Here is a 12,649-nt window from a genome sequence, read left to right as displayed (position 1 = left end):
CTTCCTGTAACTCATCTTTTGACTTTGACTGCTTTTTTTATTTTCCCAGGCCAAGTGGTCACAAACAGCTTCACTTATACTGAGGCCAGGGCTTTGAGGTGGCCAAGTTAGTCTTGATAGTGTTCAGTCTGCAGACTTCCACTCAAGGTAGGACTTAATTGTGCTGGATGGGAAGGGGGTCATCATCAGGTTGATCAATAAGTGTTTCTAAAAAGGTACAACATGATGAGTCAGAATCGAGTTATAGTTCTCAGCAGTCATCGTTTCTCTCATTTGTGGCCAGATCCTCCACACCAGTGGTTGAAATGCACACTCAGACCATGACAGAGCTGCCACCATGCTTCACAGAAGGCAGCAAACAGACATCAAAGTACTTCGTACCAACTCTTCTTCTGACATACTGGTCATACGGAGTCAAAAATGTGAAATTTGGACTCATCACTACAGAAGACTTTTTTGCTTTATGTTTTTTCCCCATACGGCAGTCTATTTGGCTTATTATTGTTTTACAAGAATGGTTTCTTAGCTACCCTGCAAGACCCTTTCATTTAAATCTGAAGTCTCGTTGCAGAGTCAAAGTGTATTCTTTTGGTGTCAGGTGACTGCCAGGTGCTGAGCAACTTCTTGACTGACATTCCTTCTGTTCCCTAAAGAAGTGACCTTTAGGTGCTGTTCATTACATGCATGCAGCTTTTTGGCTCTCCTGCTGCATTTTGTAAATTTTTGTCTTAAACTAGCTGATATTTTTCACATTTCTTCATGGCATCTTTAACAAAACCTCCTGAAAATCCAGTTTGATGTGCTATCGCTTGCCAACTACAGCACTGCTGAAACTAAACTAAAGGATTTTATGGCTGTCAACATGTGTTAGCATAGCCATATTCCACATCTCTCCGCCAGGTGTCTCTGTATTTGTGGTTACCATCTAATGTATTTATTTATTTGTAAAACTGCACCAGCGGCGCATCTGGTTAGGCTAATCCCTGCTTCATTAATTTGTGTCAGGAGTGCTGCTCCGCCAAATGGAATGACTACGGAGCGTCAAGGACAGGTTTGAGAGCCAAATGTGGGTTGTTTTGGCCATGTTACAAGATATCAATACAGTTTTAGAAAATACAAGACATGCTGTTGTAACATTTATTGTAACACTGTTTATTTGCTGATATTCTAGTGTTAAATAGTGTTTCCACACTTACTTCCCAGGTAACCTGCTTTTAAAAATAACTTTTTTTACAGTAATGTATATGCACACTGATAAGCCACAGCATTAAAACCACTGACAGGTGAAGTGAATGACATTGATTATCTCGTCACAATGGCACCTGCCGAAGGGTGGGATATACTTTATTAGGCAGCAAATGAACAGTCAGTTCTTCAAGGTGGCGTGTCTGAAGCAGGAAAAAAAGGCAAGCATAAGGATCTGAGTGGCACTGACAAGAGCAAATGGTGAGGGCACACCTGTAAATTGGCAGGAGTTGTGGGGTGTTCCCAGCATTCAGTGGTTTGTAGTTACCAAAAGTGGCCTGAGGAATGACAACTCACAGGGTCATGGGTGCCTATGGCTCATTGATGTGGGGAGTGAAGGCTAGTCTGTCTGGTCAGATCCCACAGAAGACCTACACTGCTCAAAAACGTAATGCTGGCCATGAGAGAAAGGTGTCAGAACACACAGACTATCTACAATGCGCATAGTAGCATAAGAATGAAACCATGGAGCAATGGAGATAGGTGGCCTGGTCTTATGAATCACATTTTCTTTTAGATAATGTCAATAACCAGGTGTAAGTGCATTATTTACCTGGTGAAGAGCACGGCAGCAGGATGCACTATGGGAAGAAGACAAGCCAGCAGAGACAGAGTTTTCCCACGGGCAATGTTCTGATGGGAAACCTTGGAACCTGGTATTCACGTGGATGTTACTTTGACATGTACCACCTACCTAAAGATTCTTGCAGACAATGTACACCCCTTCATGGCAGTGGCCTTTTTCAGCAGGATAATGTGCCGTGTCACACTGCAGAGAATGTTCAGGATTGGTTTGAGGAACAAAACAAAGAGATCAAGGTGTTGCCTTGGCCTATAATTTCTCCAGATCTTAATTTGTTTGAGCATCTGTGTGATGTGTTCTAGAAACGAGTCTGATTTACAGCGGCACCACCGTGTGACTTAACTTAAAGGATCTGCTCGTAACAGATAAAACAGGTACTGTATTGATATACATTCTCACACATGGGGAACACCTTAAGGGCTGATGCGATTGTAATTCTCCACCAAGACATGAGGGGGTACTGCAAAATAACGATCTCTGTTCTCCCTTCCCCTATGCAGAAAGGAAGACTGACATATTTCCACCTGTGTTCTCTCTTCTGGGGTCATACCACTTGGACCCACCTCTTCCTCTCAGAATCCTTCAAAATAGAAAACACTGCCATCTTGGGAGTCCGACAGATTTTCAGAACGACTCATTAGTGTACTTTACAACGTGTTTTCTTTTACATTTTTTGTGCATTTAATAATAAATGGTTTTATAAAATACTGTATATACTGATAGAAAAAAGAAATGCAACATTATCTGGAATAAAATACTGACAGTTTGTGAATGGTCCATAAAAATGATCAATTTGTTTTAGATTATCTGGCCAACAGTATAGTTTGTGTGATGAGGCTTTGTAGCTTTGTAACTTGCTAAAATGTGAAAGCCCACTCGGTGAAGTCCAGGCCACCTTTAAAAAAACAATAATTTAAAGCTAAGGTCACAGCAAGAAAAGGGCCACACTTAACAGATGTAGAGTCAATCCTGGCATGCTGCAGGCAGGCATTATATGCATAAGCATTCCTTTTTGTTTTGGATCTCACACATTGCAGGGAAGAAAATCCAAAGAAGGCTTTCTGCACAATTTGGAGACCACAGTGGAGTGTTTATGAATAGATTCAGAAGTTCAAAAATCGGACAAGTGTTAACAATGAAGAAGGAACAGGATTCCTGTCCAGGTTCAACAGCGATTTTGAGCAGGTTTGTTCATAATTCTGACAAACCAGTGAGGATTTCGGCTCCTGGTACATCTTCAGCCATTAAAAATGGGATCACTGTTCGCTGCACCTCTTTAGGGCAAACTTTGTGCACGGAGAAAGCAATACAGCCAACCCAAGCAAAATTATCGCAGAAGTGCATGTACAATAGATAATCATTGATTTAACTTCATACTGTTTATATATACATATATATATGTGTGTATATATCCATCCATCCATTATCCAACCCACTATATCCTAACACAGGGTCACGGGGGTCTGCTGGAGCCAATCCCAGCCAACACAGGGCGCAAGGCAGGAACAAATCCCAGGTAGGGCGCCAGCCCACCGTAGGGCACACACACACACCGGGGCAATTTAGGGTCGCCAATGCACCTAACCTGAATGTCTTTGGACTGTGGGAGGAAACCGGAGTACCCAGAGGAAACCCACACAGACACGGAGAGAACATGCAGACTCCATGCAGGGAGGACCTGGGAAGCGAACCTGGGTCTCCTAACTGCAAGGCAGCAGCACTACCACTGCGCCACCGTGCCACCATGTATGTGTGTGTGTGTATATATATATTTTTTTTTTTTTTTTATTGTGGGATACGACCGGGGACCTTGCACCACTGGGAGAGGGGCAATATCTTCCCCGGGATGCAAGAGGGAAGCCCCCTTGGATTGTATGGGGGCCACAGAGCTTGGAAGCTCAACCCTGTGAGGGCCCATGGCCACCACCAGGGGGCGCCTGGATGGATCCAGAGCCATGAACTTCAGCACTTCGCCGACACCAGAAAGTGCTGCCTGAAGGCCATCAGGGAGCACCTGGAGCACTTCTGGGTGCATTATAAAAGGGGCCGCCTCACTCCATTCGGGGAGCCAGAGTCAGGAGGCAGAGGACAGAGCTTGTGAGGAGAGGAGAGGAGTGGAGGTGGCAAGAGGAAGCAGAAGAAAAGTAAAAGTAAAGAACTAAGTTTATTGTGGCTATTTGGGATTACTGTGTTGTGTTGTGTAGAAAAAAAAGAGGGAAATAAATATGGCTGTTTTGGGACATTGTGAGTCAACATCTCTTTCTGTGGTACAGGCCGGCATAAATGTTTGCAATATATATGTACAATATGTAGTGTATATAGTGTATGTAGTTGATTTTTGTGTTTATATGCGCGTGTACTGCATATTACACTTCTTGGAGCCTCCAGATAGTTCAGGGGAGTCACTCAAGGGGACTGAATGAACTTCGCTCTGCCAAAGCCACGGGTTGTGCAATCTGCATGTAAAAATACAAACTCAAAGGTATCTTCTGGTAATCAGCAAAGTTCTGTTTCATTCCAACATGTTTACATTTTAAATTGGAGCTAAGAGGGACCACACAACTTCATTTTAATTTTGTTTTTTATTATTTTGTTCACAATTCAGGATTGCCATTCAAAGTTCCACTGTTCTGTTTGTCAGTAAAAAGTCAGCAAGAAAATGAATTCATTACAAGATTGAAAATCTGTAATTAATTCATCATTTTTCACTTTGTGCTTGCAAATTGTACACTGTGTGCACAATTATTAGGCAATTGAGTATTTTGACCATATCATCATTTTTAATGCGTATATTCCAACTCCAAGCTGTATTAACTTGAATGCTTATTGGATTTAAGCACGTCAGGTGATGTGTATTTGTGTAATGAGGGAGGGTGTGGCCTAAGGAGATCAACACCCTATATCAAGGTGTGCAGAATTATTAGGCAGCTAGTTTTCCTCGGGCAAAATGGGCCAAAAAAGAGATTTAACTGACTCTGAAAAGGCAAAAATTGTAAAAAGTCTTTCAGAGGGATGCAGCACTTTTGGAATTGCTAAGATATTGGTGTGTGATCACAGAACCATCAAACATTTTGTTGCAAATAGTCAACAGGGTCGCAAGAAACGTGTTGAGAACAAAAGACGCAAATTAGCTGCCAAAGATTTGAGAAGAATCAAACGTGAAGCTACCAGGAACCCATTATCCTCCAGTACTTTCATATTCCAGAGCTGCAACCTACCTGGAGTGCCCAGAAGTACAAGGTGTTCAGTGCTCAAAGACATGGCCAAGGTAAGGAGGGCTGAAACCCAACCACCACTGAACAAGAAACATAAGTTGAAACGTCAAAACTGGGCCAAGAAATATCTGAAGACAGATTTTTTTCAAAGGTTTTATGGACCGATGAGATGAGAGTGACTCTTGATGGACCAGATGGATGGACCTGTGGATCAGTAATGGGCACAGAGCTCCACTCCAACGTGGAGGTGGGGTACTGGTATGAGCTGGTATTTTTAAAGATGAGCTAGTTGGACCTTTTGCATTGAAGATGAACTCAAAATCAACTCCCAAACCTACTGCCAGTTTTTCGAAGACACTTTCTTCAAACAGTGATACAGGAAAAAGACCATGATTTTTATGCAGGCCAATGCTCCATCACTTGCATCGAAGTTCTCCACTGCGTGGCCAGCCAGTAAAGGCCTTAAAGATGAAGGAATAATGACATGGCCCCCCTTCCTCATCTGACCTAAACCCTATCGAGAACTTGTGGGCACTTCTTAAACGCTAGATTTACGGGGGAGAAAAACAATACACCTCTCTGAAGAGTGTCTGGGAGGCTGTAGTCACTGCTCCACAAAAAGCTGATCGTCAACAGATCAAGAAACTGACAGACTCCATGAATGGAAAGGCTTATGACTGTTATTGGAAAGAAGGGTGGCTATATTGGTCATTGATTGATTGATTGATTTTTTTTGAAATGTCAGAGATGTTTATTTGTAAATTTTGAGGTGTTTGTTTATTATTCTCACTATAACAGATGAAAATAAACAAGTGAGATGGGATAATTTTCATTTTTCCTTTAGTTGCATAATAAATCTGCATACTAATAGTTGCCTAATAATTGTGCACATATGTATTCCCTGATGATGTTCACACTCACATTTCCGTTGTGAAACATTCAGGTTTCAGGTTTATTAACATTTTGGATTGACTGATAGCACTGTGTTTGTTCCATATTAAAATTAATCCTCAAAAATACAACTTGCCTAATATTTCTGCACTCCCTGTATATTCCTAACATGATAACATTACGTCATTCGTTAAAACAAGACCACTATTTTATTAAAGAGGTCTGTAATTTATTTATTTGGCACATAAGCTTAACTTGCAGTATGCTGGGTCCTGGGTTTGACGTTAACCTGAATCCGCCCTCTGCAAGCAGGTTCTCCAACATGCAGGGCAAACCTGGGAGTTGGTGGCAGGATTGGCACTCCAGCCACCGTAAAAAACCTCAGACGGTTCCACTCCATTGGTGATGAGGTGTCACCTGCTGCACGGCTGCGCTCAGGTCCTAATCTGGGATCCCAAGGTGATGCGTCATGAGATGGGTGCAGCAATGCGCTGTATCAATGCATGCTCCCAACCTCATACAGATTAATAATATCAAGATAAGGAATATTCTGTCATGAATGCCTTTCATTTCTTGCATCTAATGTATGCATTTAGTAAATGATTGCCAAGGAAATGTCACATTCTGTATCTCAAATAACGCTCCTCCAGTATACATGACTATGCCTACTGAGGAGTGTTTGAGGAGTCAACATATTAAAAATGCCCAGAACTGTCCAGTTCATGGGCACTTCAACCAACAAATGCCATTAAAATGCAACATAATACATAATAAAAGGAAACAAGAATATTGCTTTGCACTTTGAGAATATATGGATTCTTTCTGTTTTTTATAAAAAGAAATACAAAGAGAAACAGACAGAGCAATGTCCTGAGTCTTTGTGAAACACAACACAAGCTGCTCTACCATGCAGTAACTGAGATGATACGAGTAGAAGGATGTGAAAATTGTCTTTCCCACCAAATGACGCGTACTCTGTAGTCCCGTTGAAGGCATTACATTCAATAACATCATAAATCTTCAATTCAATATGTTGTATTAGCTTGCAGCAATTTTTTTCTGTAAAATCACATTAACTACATTTCTTCTCTGTTTAGTCCAGTTGTTCAAGTGCTTTTTGCGTGAGGTCCTGCTGTGCTGCTCAGATATCGCTGTGCTTTTTCTGTCGCCATCAAAACAATGCATTGCCATAGTGAACAACAGCCAACTGTGCATCCTCTTGTTGCTTTTGTGATGACATTTGGTGGTCACAGAATTACTGGCAGAGGCTACAATTTCAATAGAAACACATCCAGACAGATACTTTTTTCTATAAATCAGATGCCGTCGGTCTTTTTTGATATAAATAGCATAAATATTATTGGCACACTGATTAAAAATACATCAACTTCTTCACTGTAAACATTAATGAAATATTTTCCAAAGTAAACAAACCATTACTACAGGTCAGCTTCATGGAAAGCTAATGGAACTGACCTCTCATGGGTTCCAGCCCCCTCTATGTGCGATATGTTATACATCAAATACCCTTTAGGTTTCAGCATAACACAATAAGCTCAACTTTATTGAAATATGAAAAACAGATGCAACAGTGTTATGAAATACTCTTTTAGAAACAAGAACAAAACTGGTGAAAAAGAAAAAAAAAATACAAATGAAAGGCAACATAAGCAACATACTCTATGGCCTACCATGTACCATAATTTTACCAACAGGCTTAGCAAATGACACAGAACACAAATTTGTTTATCACAATATAATATACCCTTTTTAATGCACTGTATATATTGTCTAGACTTCTGTGGAAGGTAGCCATGTATTTGCTAAAAGAAGTAACATTTTTCCTAAACATGTGTTTCAATAAAAGAATGCGTGTGGGTCAGGGAGGATGCGTGGGAAGTTATTTCGGATGAGTCATCCGCAGTGTCTGTAGGAGCGTTGTTCTCACAAATGTCTATAAAAAGCTCAAGGTACATATGTTTCCATTCCTGAAATTCTGAGGAGGTCAACTTGGGATTGTCCAGCAGCTTGTCTATGATGGCTATTTCTCCCTCTCTAGCCTAAAACAGAAAGAGACAACACCAAAGTTAAAGGAGCACCCGGCAGGACCCTCCCTGTTCTTCTGCACCATGTAATGATGGATAGTTTATATGTTTCTGAAGTTCATCCTGAAGTGCGATCAGGAAAAAATAGCTTATTTATTAGCCATCTCTTTAAATCAATAAATTTAAAGAGATTTCGATTTTAACTGCTCTGACTGAAATGCCACTACATTTCTCCAAATGAAGGAGCCGTCCTGATAGGACTGTAGAAAATGATTCTGCTCTGCCTACTGATTTTGACTTCTGAAGCCCTGTCTATTTCAAATCTGTTGTTGTTTGTAAAAACTGTTGAAGACAATTCGGCAAAAGGTAGGTGGCTTGTGAGTGATTTAGAGGAAAACGACTAGGAGAAGGAACAAGCAAAGTCTGAACTGGGACACATGCTGGAGTTAAAAACCAAGAGAGACCAAAAAAAACAAATCACAAAGCTAGTGATGAAAGATACAGGCAAGGGTCAATATGCACACAGCTTTGCAGCACTGACACTACAATTTGTTGCCTCCGTGATACTGCAATTATAAAACGTAAAACTCATTGAAGACTTTTTTTAAGTTAGAAATGTTTTTTGGGGGTCAAAAGCAAAGAATATTGATTCCTAAATCCTCATTCACACTTCTGTGTTTACTTGCACGCCAGCCAAGGCAATTCTATTTACTGTATGTCTGTCGTTCCCATCACCGTGCACCGCACTTTTTTCCTGTTTTCCTTGATTCCTACAGAGGAGATTGAAGCTTCTTTTCTATCTGTGATGTATCTTTAGGTTTGAGATCGCCCAAATTGTCATCGTTATTGGCAAAATGCGGATCATACTACCAGAACATATGCCTGCACATGACAGGAATAACTCTATTTTTTTCACTAGTGATCTTTAAATACTAAATGACAGGCAGATGCATGCAAAATTAATGTGTTGTCACACAAGTGTGTATAGGAGACAGTGCAGAGGGCTCAGGTGATGCTAATTCTCCGCCGCTCCAGGGGATGGTGCTGTATGATGTTATTCTCTCTCGTTTCCTGCCTTTACAGACCAGGGGCCTCATGTATAAATGGTGCGTATGCACAAAAATGTTGCGTACGCCCTTTTCCATTCTCACATCGCGATGTATAAAAACTAACTTTGGCTAGCTCAATCCCTGGCGTACGCAAGTTCTCCGCTTGGTTTTGCAAACTGGCAGCACCCAGCATCAAAGCAGTGCTTTTGTTCCAGTGTGGTTTCCCTTTCTTTTTTAGAGCCACATCCCTGACGCGGCTTTATCAACCATCCATCCATTTTCCAACCCACTGAAACCGAACACAGGGTCACAGGGGTCTGCTGGAGCCATCCCAGCCAACACAGGGCACAAGGCAGGAACAAATCCTGGGCAGGGTGCCAACCCACTTCAGGACACACACAAACACACCCACACTAGGGCCAATTTAGAATCGCCAATCCACCTAACCGGCATGTCTTTGGACTGTGGGAGGAAACCGGAGCGCCCGGAGGAAACCCACGCAGACACAGGGAGAACATGCAAACTCCACGCAGGGAGGACCCGGGAAGCGAACCCGGATCTTCTAACTGCGAGGCAGCAGCGCTACCACTGCGCCACCGTGTTGCCCGGCTTTATCATATACACTGAAATTAACCGTATATTGTTTATAAATTTAAGGCAACTGATTGTAATTAACCTGTAACAATATAATGGTCCACAGAATGGCCAAACTATTCCAAATACCATAGTTGCTTTAGTGTTGTTACTCTCACTGCACCTTCTGCTTCTTCTTCTTCTTTCAGCTGCTCCTGTTAGGGGTTGCCACAGCAGATCACCTTTTTCTATATTACTCTCACTGCACCACTTGGAGTATTTATATCAGTGTATTTGACTGTGGAATCACAGCTCTACAGCAGCTGATCGGAAAGAGAATTATCGGTATACAGCAACTAGCACACGCTGCCTCAGCCAAGCTGTCTATTCGAACTGCTCTCATACGGCCAACTCTTCAGAGCCTTTCCTGTACTGACCTCGCGGCTCAGAAACAGTTTCATCACAAGAACTATAAATGCACTCAATCAGTCCATCAAGTGCTCCTTATAGAACTGTTTGTACTTATAAGTACAATTACTTCACAATAAACGTGGGATACAGTTATAATATTGCACAACCTGAGCCACTTTAGCGTGTACTTACATATGATGACAATATCATTTTAAGAGGAAATGCAGCAAAATATGTTTATTACATTATACAGATTAAATGTTAACATTGTTTAAATAATCTATATTGTTAATAATGAAGAGAAAACCATGATGAAGACAACTCTATCTCAGCAGCCATATTAAGACAGGCATGTGGCCTGTTTCAGTACTCCATTCAAAGGCCATGTGGTAGCAAAGCAAGCTAGCCAGAAGATAAGCTGAGAGCTGCCTATGGACACAAGATGCACTGCTACTTAAGGTTTAGGGTTTACCAGCATTCTTACTGGACTCTGCTTTCGTAATATTTTTGGGCATTTTATCAATAATATATAATTAAATGTGTGACTTAACTCCTGCCTGTTCTTTTACTCTGTCTAACTGCCTGAGGTTACGAATGCAGAAGGGAAGGGGCGAGAAGTGCTAAAGTGTCTGATCATAGAGTAAGTGCATGAGATTTTAGACATTTCATTAAGGTCTACAAGATAATGAGCATAAAGTAGAAAAACACGGTCACCATAGGATCCGACAAGACAAAGCAACCGGAAACAAATGGAAGGTTTCTTCACTTTTAAAGGTGATATCCATTTATAAACTGATTGTCAGTAAGTGTGCCTTATTTTAATTCATCGATGCTTAATTATTAGAATTGAAAGATACCAAGTCAACAGAATGATTTTCAAGCTGTAAAGCTAGATTTTAACTGTAATAATTACAGAAGCGTGCTTAATGGCCTACAAAAAATAACTAATAAGCTACAAACAATGAGCTCGGAGAGGACCCATAGCTTGAGTCTTTTTAGTATGGTGCATCCAAGTACAGGCCTGTAGGCAGGAGCAGCTCTTGCTCTCTCTGTAAGATGGTAATAAATAACAACAACAACATATTTCATTTTTGAACGTTGGTGTTTCAGAAATACTCTCATTTCCATATATTTTGTACTGCATTCTGTTGTAGAAGCTCCAGGCATCTGGAATGTGCTGGCATGATCAACAGAGACTAACCTCTTCACTCTGGGGAGTGACTTTCCAGGTGTTCCTAGCTGGATACATGATTTGGTTTTGATTGGCTTACTTTCTAATACATAAATTCAGGAAACCATAGTGTTTACTTCTGGTGTCTTACTTAGAGACGTAATTAATGTTCAACACCGGAACCAAACTGTTTTTTTATTTGTTTTCTGCGTATGATTTGCTCAAAATGAGTAATAAATAGCTTTGACAATAGTATGTCACTTAAAATACACACTTTCAAAACAATCCGAAACACATTTTTTGCATCTGAAAATTGGAAAATGAAGACATTCTCTAAAAATGCATGAAACTGAGAAATGAATTCATGCATTTATTTCTAGAAAGATTGACTACTGCAATGCGGTGTTCTCTGGCTGCTCAAACTACTCATTTAATTCAAAATGTCACTGCAAGAATCACTAGAAGAACACCTCTTCCCCTGCTCTTAATACAACGTTGCGATTCTTCTCCCACCATTCCTCCACGCTCTCAAATACAAGAACAACATTTAGTTATATACAGTGGAACCTCGGTTTGTGAGCATAATTCGTTCCAGAAATATGCTTGTAATCCTAAGCACTCGTATATCAAAGCGAACTTCCCCATAAGAATTAATGGAAACTCAGATAATTTGTTTCACAACCCACAAATATTTATATAAAAATGATTACTACAAAATCTTCACTCTAACTAACAGAATCACTGCTATTTGTTGGCTCACTGGAATCCTTTTCTTATTTTATGACTTTAACAAGGAAACTTATCCAATGACAGTTGCTTTTACCTGAAGAGTCACTACACTTGGACACAAAATTAAAAAAAATGCTTTACGCACTGTAAGATTTCTAAACTCTTTTGGGATTCCCCCCCAATGGGACAACAAGCGGAAGAGTGTCCTGAAGTAAGCAACCGCAGCCTCCCAGAGCTGTAGCAGTTCACCGTAAAAGTGAATCAGAAAAAATCGTGGTCAAGCTATAAGCGCCTGCCGTCAATGGGTGATGCAAGGAACATTATAAATGCAAGAGCACAGTATTACTTGGCCACTAACCTGGTCACGACCCTGCCTGATTGCTGTGTCTCTGTATAGGAGAGCGGTAGATGCCGCTACAATTAATAACCGTGCTGTTCCTGTTTCATGCTGAATAAAGATGGTTTTGCTAAAGTACTGAGATTCAGCCTCGTGTTTTGGGGTGTAAGACAGGGACTCACATGTTACAACACACACGCACCTGGTCACAATGCTATAGTAAACAGTATATGCTCATACGGATGTTGACTATATGAGTGAGGCCCACCGACTAAGAACAAGCATGGGAGACGATTACCCACAATCCCCAAGTGACACTCGGCGGACAAAGTGTATACGTACTACTCGTATTGCAAGACCTCACTCATTTATCAAGTTAAAATTTATCACAAATTTTAGC

The 12,649-nt window shown here is 40.9% G+C and overlaps 1 protein-coding gene across 10 annotated transcripts in view; it reads right to left on the bottom strand.

The window, feature by feature from the left end:
* cnksr2a (connector enhancer of kinase suppressor of Ras 2a) overlaps positions 1-12,649 on the bottom strand; it is a 763,738-nt gene that overhangs the window by 112,744 nt on the left and 638,345 nt on the right. For 5 of the 10 annotated variants that reach the window (XM_039745565.1, XM_039745561.1, XM_039745562.1 and 2 more), the window contains one exon: positions 7,710-7,994. The exons of 3 other annotated variants lie outside the window; for them this stretch is intronic. In XM_039745565.1, the coding sequence (XP_039601499.1) occupies positions 7,779-7,994 (216 nt within the window). In that variant the 3' untranslated portion in view covers positions 7,710-7,778. Of the gene's footprint in view, positions 1-7,708; positions 7,995-12,649 lie in introns of those variants that run through there. 2 more of the 10 variants (XM_039745560.1, XM_039745569.1) reach the window with 2 other exon arrangements.

The sequence above is a fragment of the Polypterus senegalus genome, chromosome 2, assembly GCF_016835505.1.
Source record: "Polypterus senegalus isolate Bchr_013 chromosome 2, ASM1683550v1, whole genome shotgun sequence".
Classification (NCBI taxonomy): Eukaryota; Metazoa; Chordata; class Cladistia; order Polypteriformes; family Polypteridae; genus Polypterus; species Polypterus senegalus.
The sequence above is the reverse complement of the archived record's forward strand: the minus strand, read 5'-3'. Positions and strand labels throughout refer to the sequence as shown.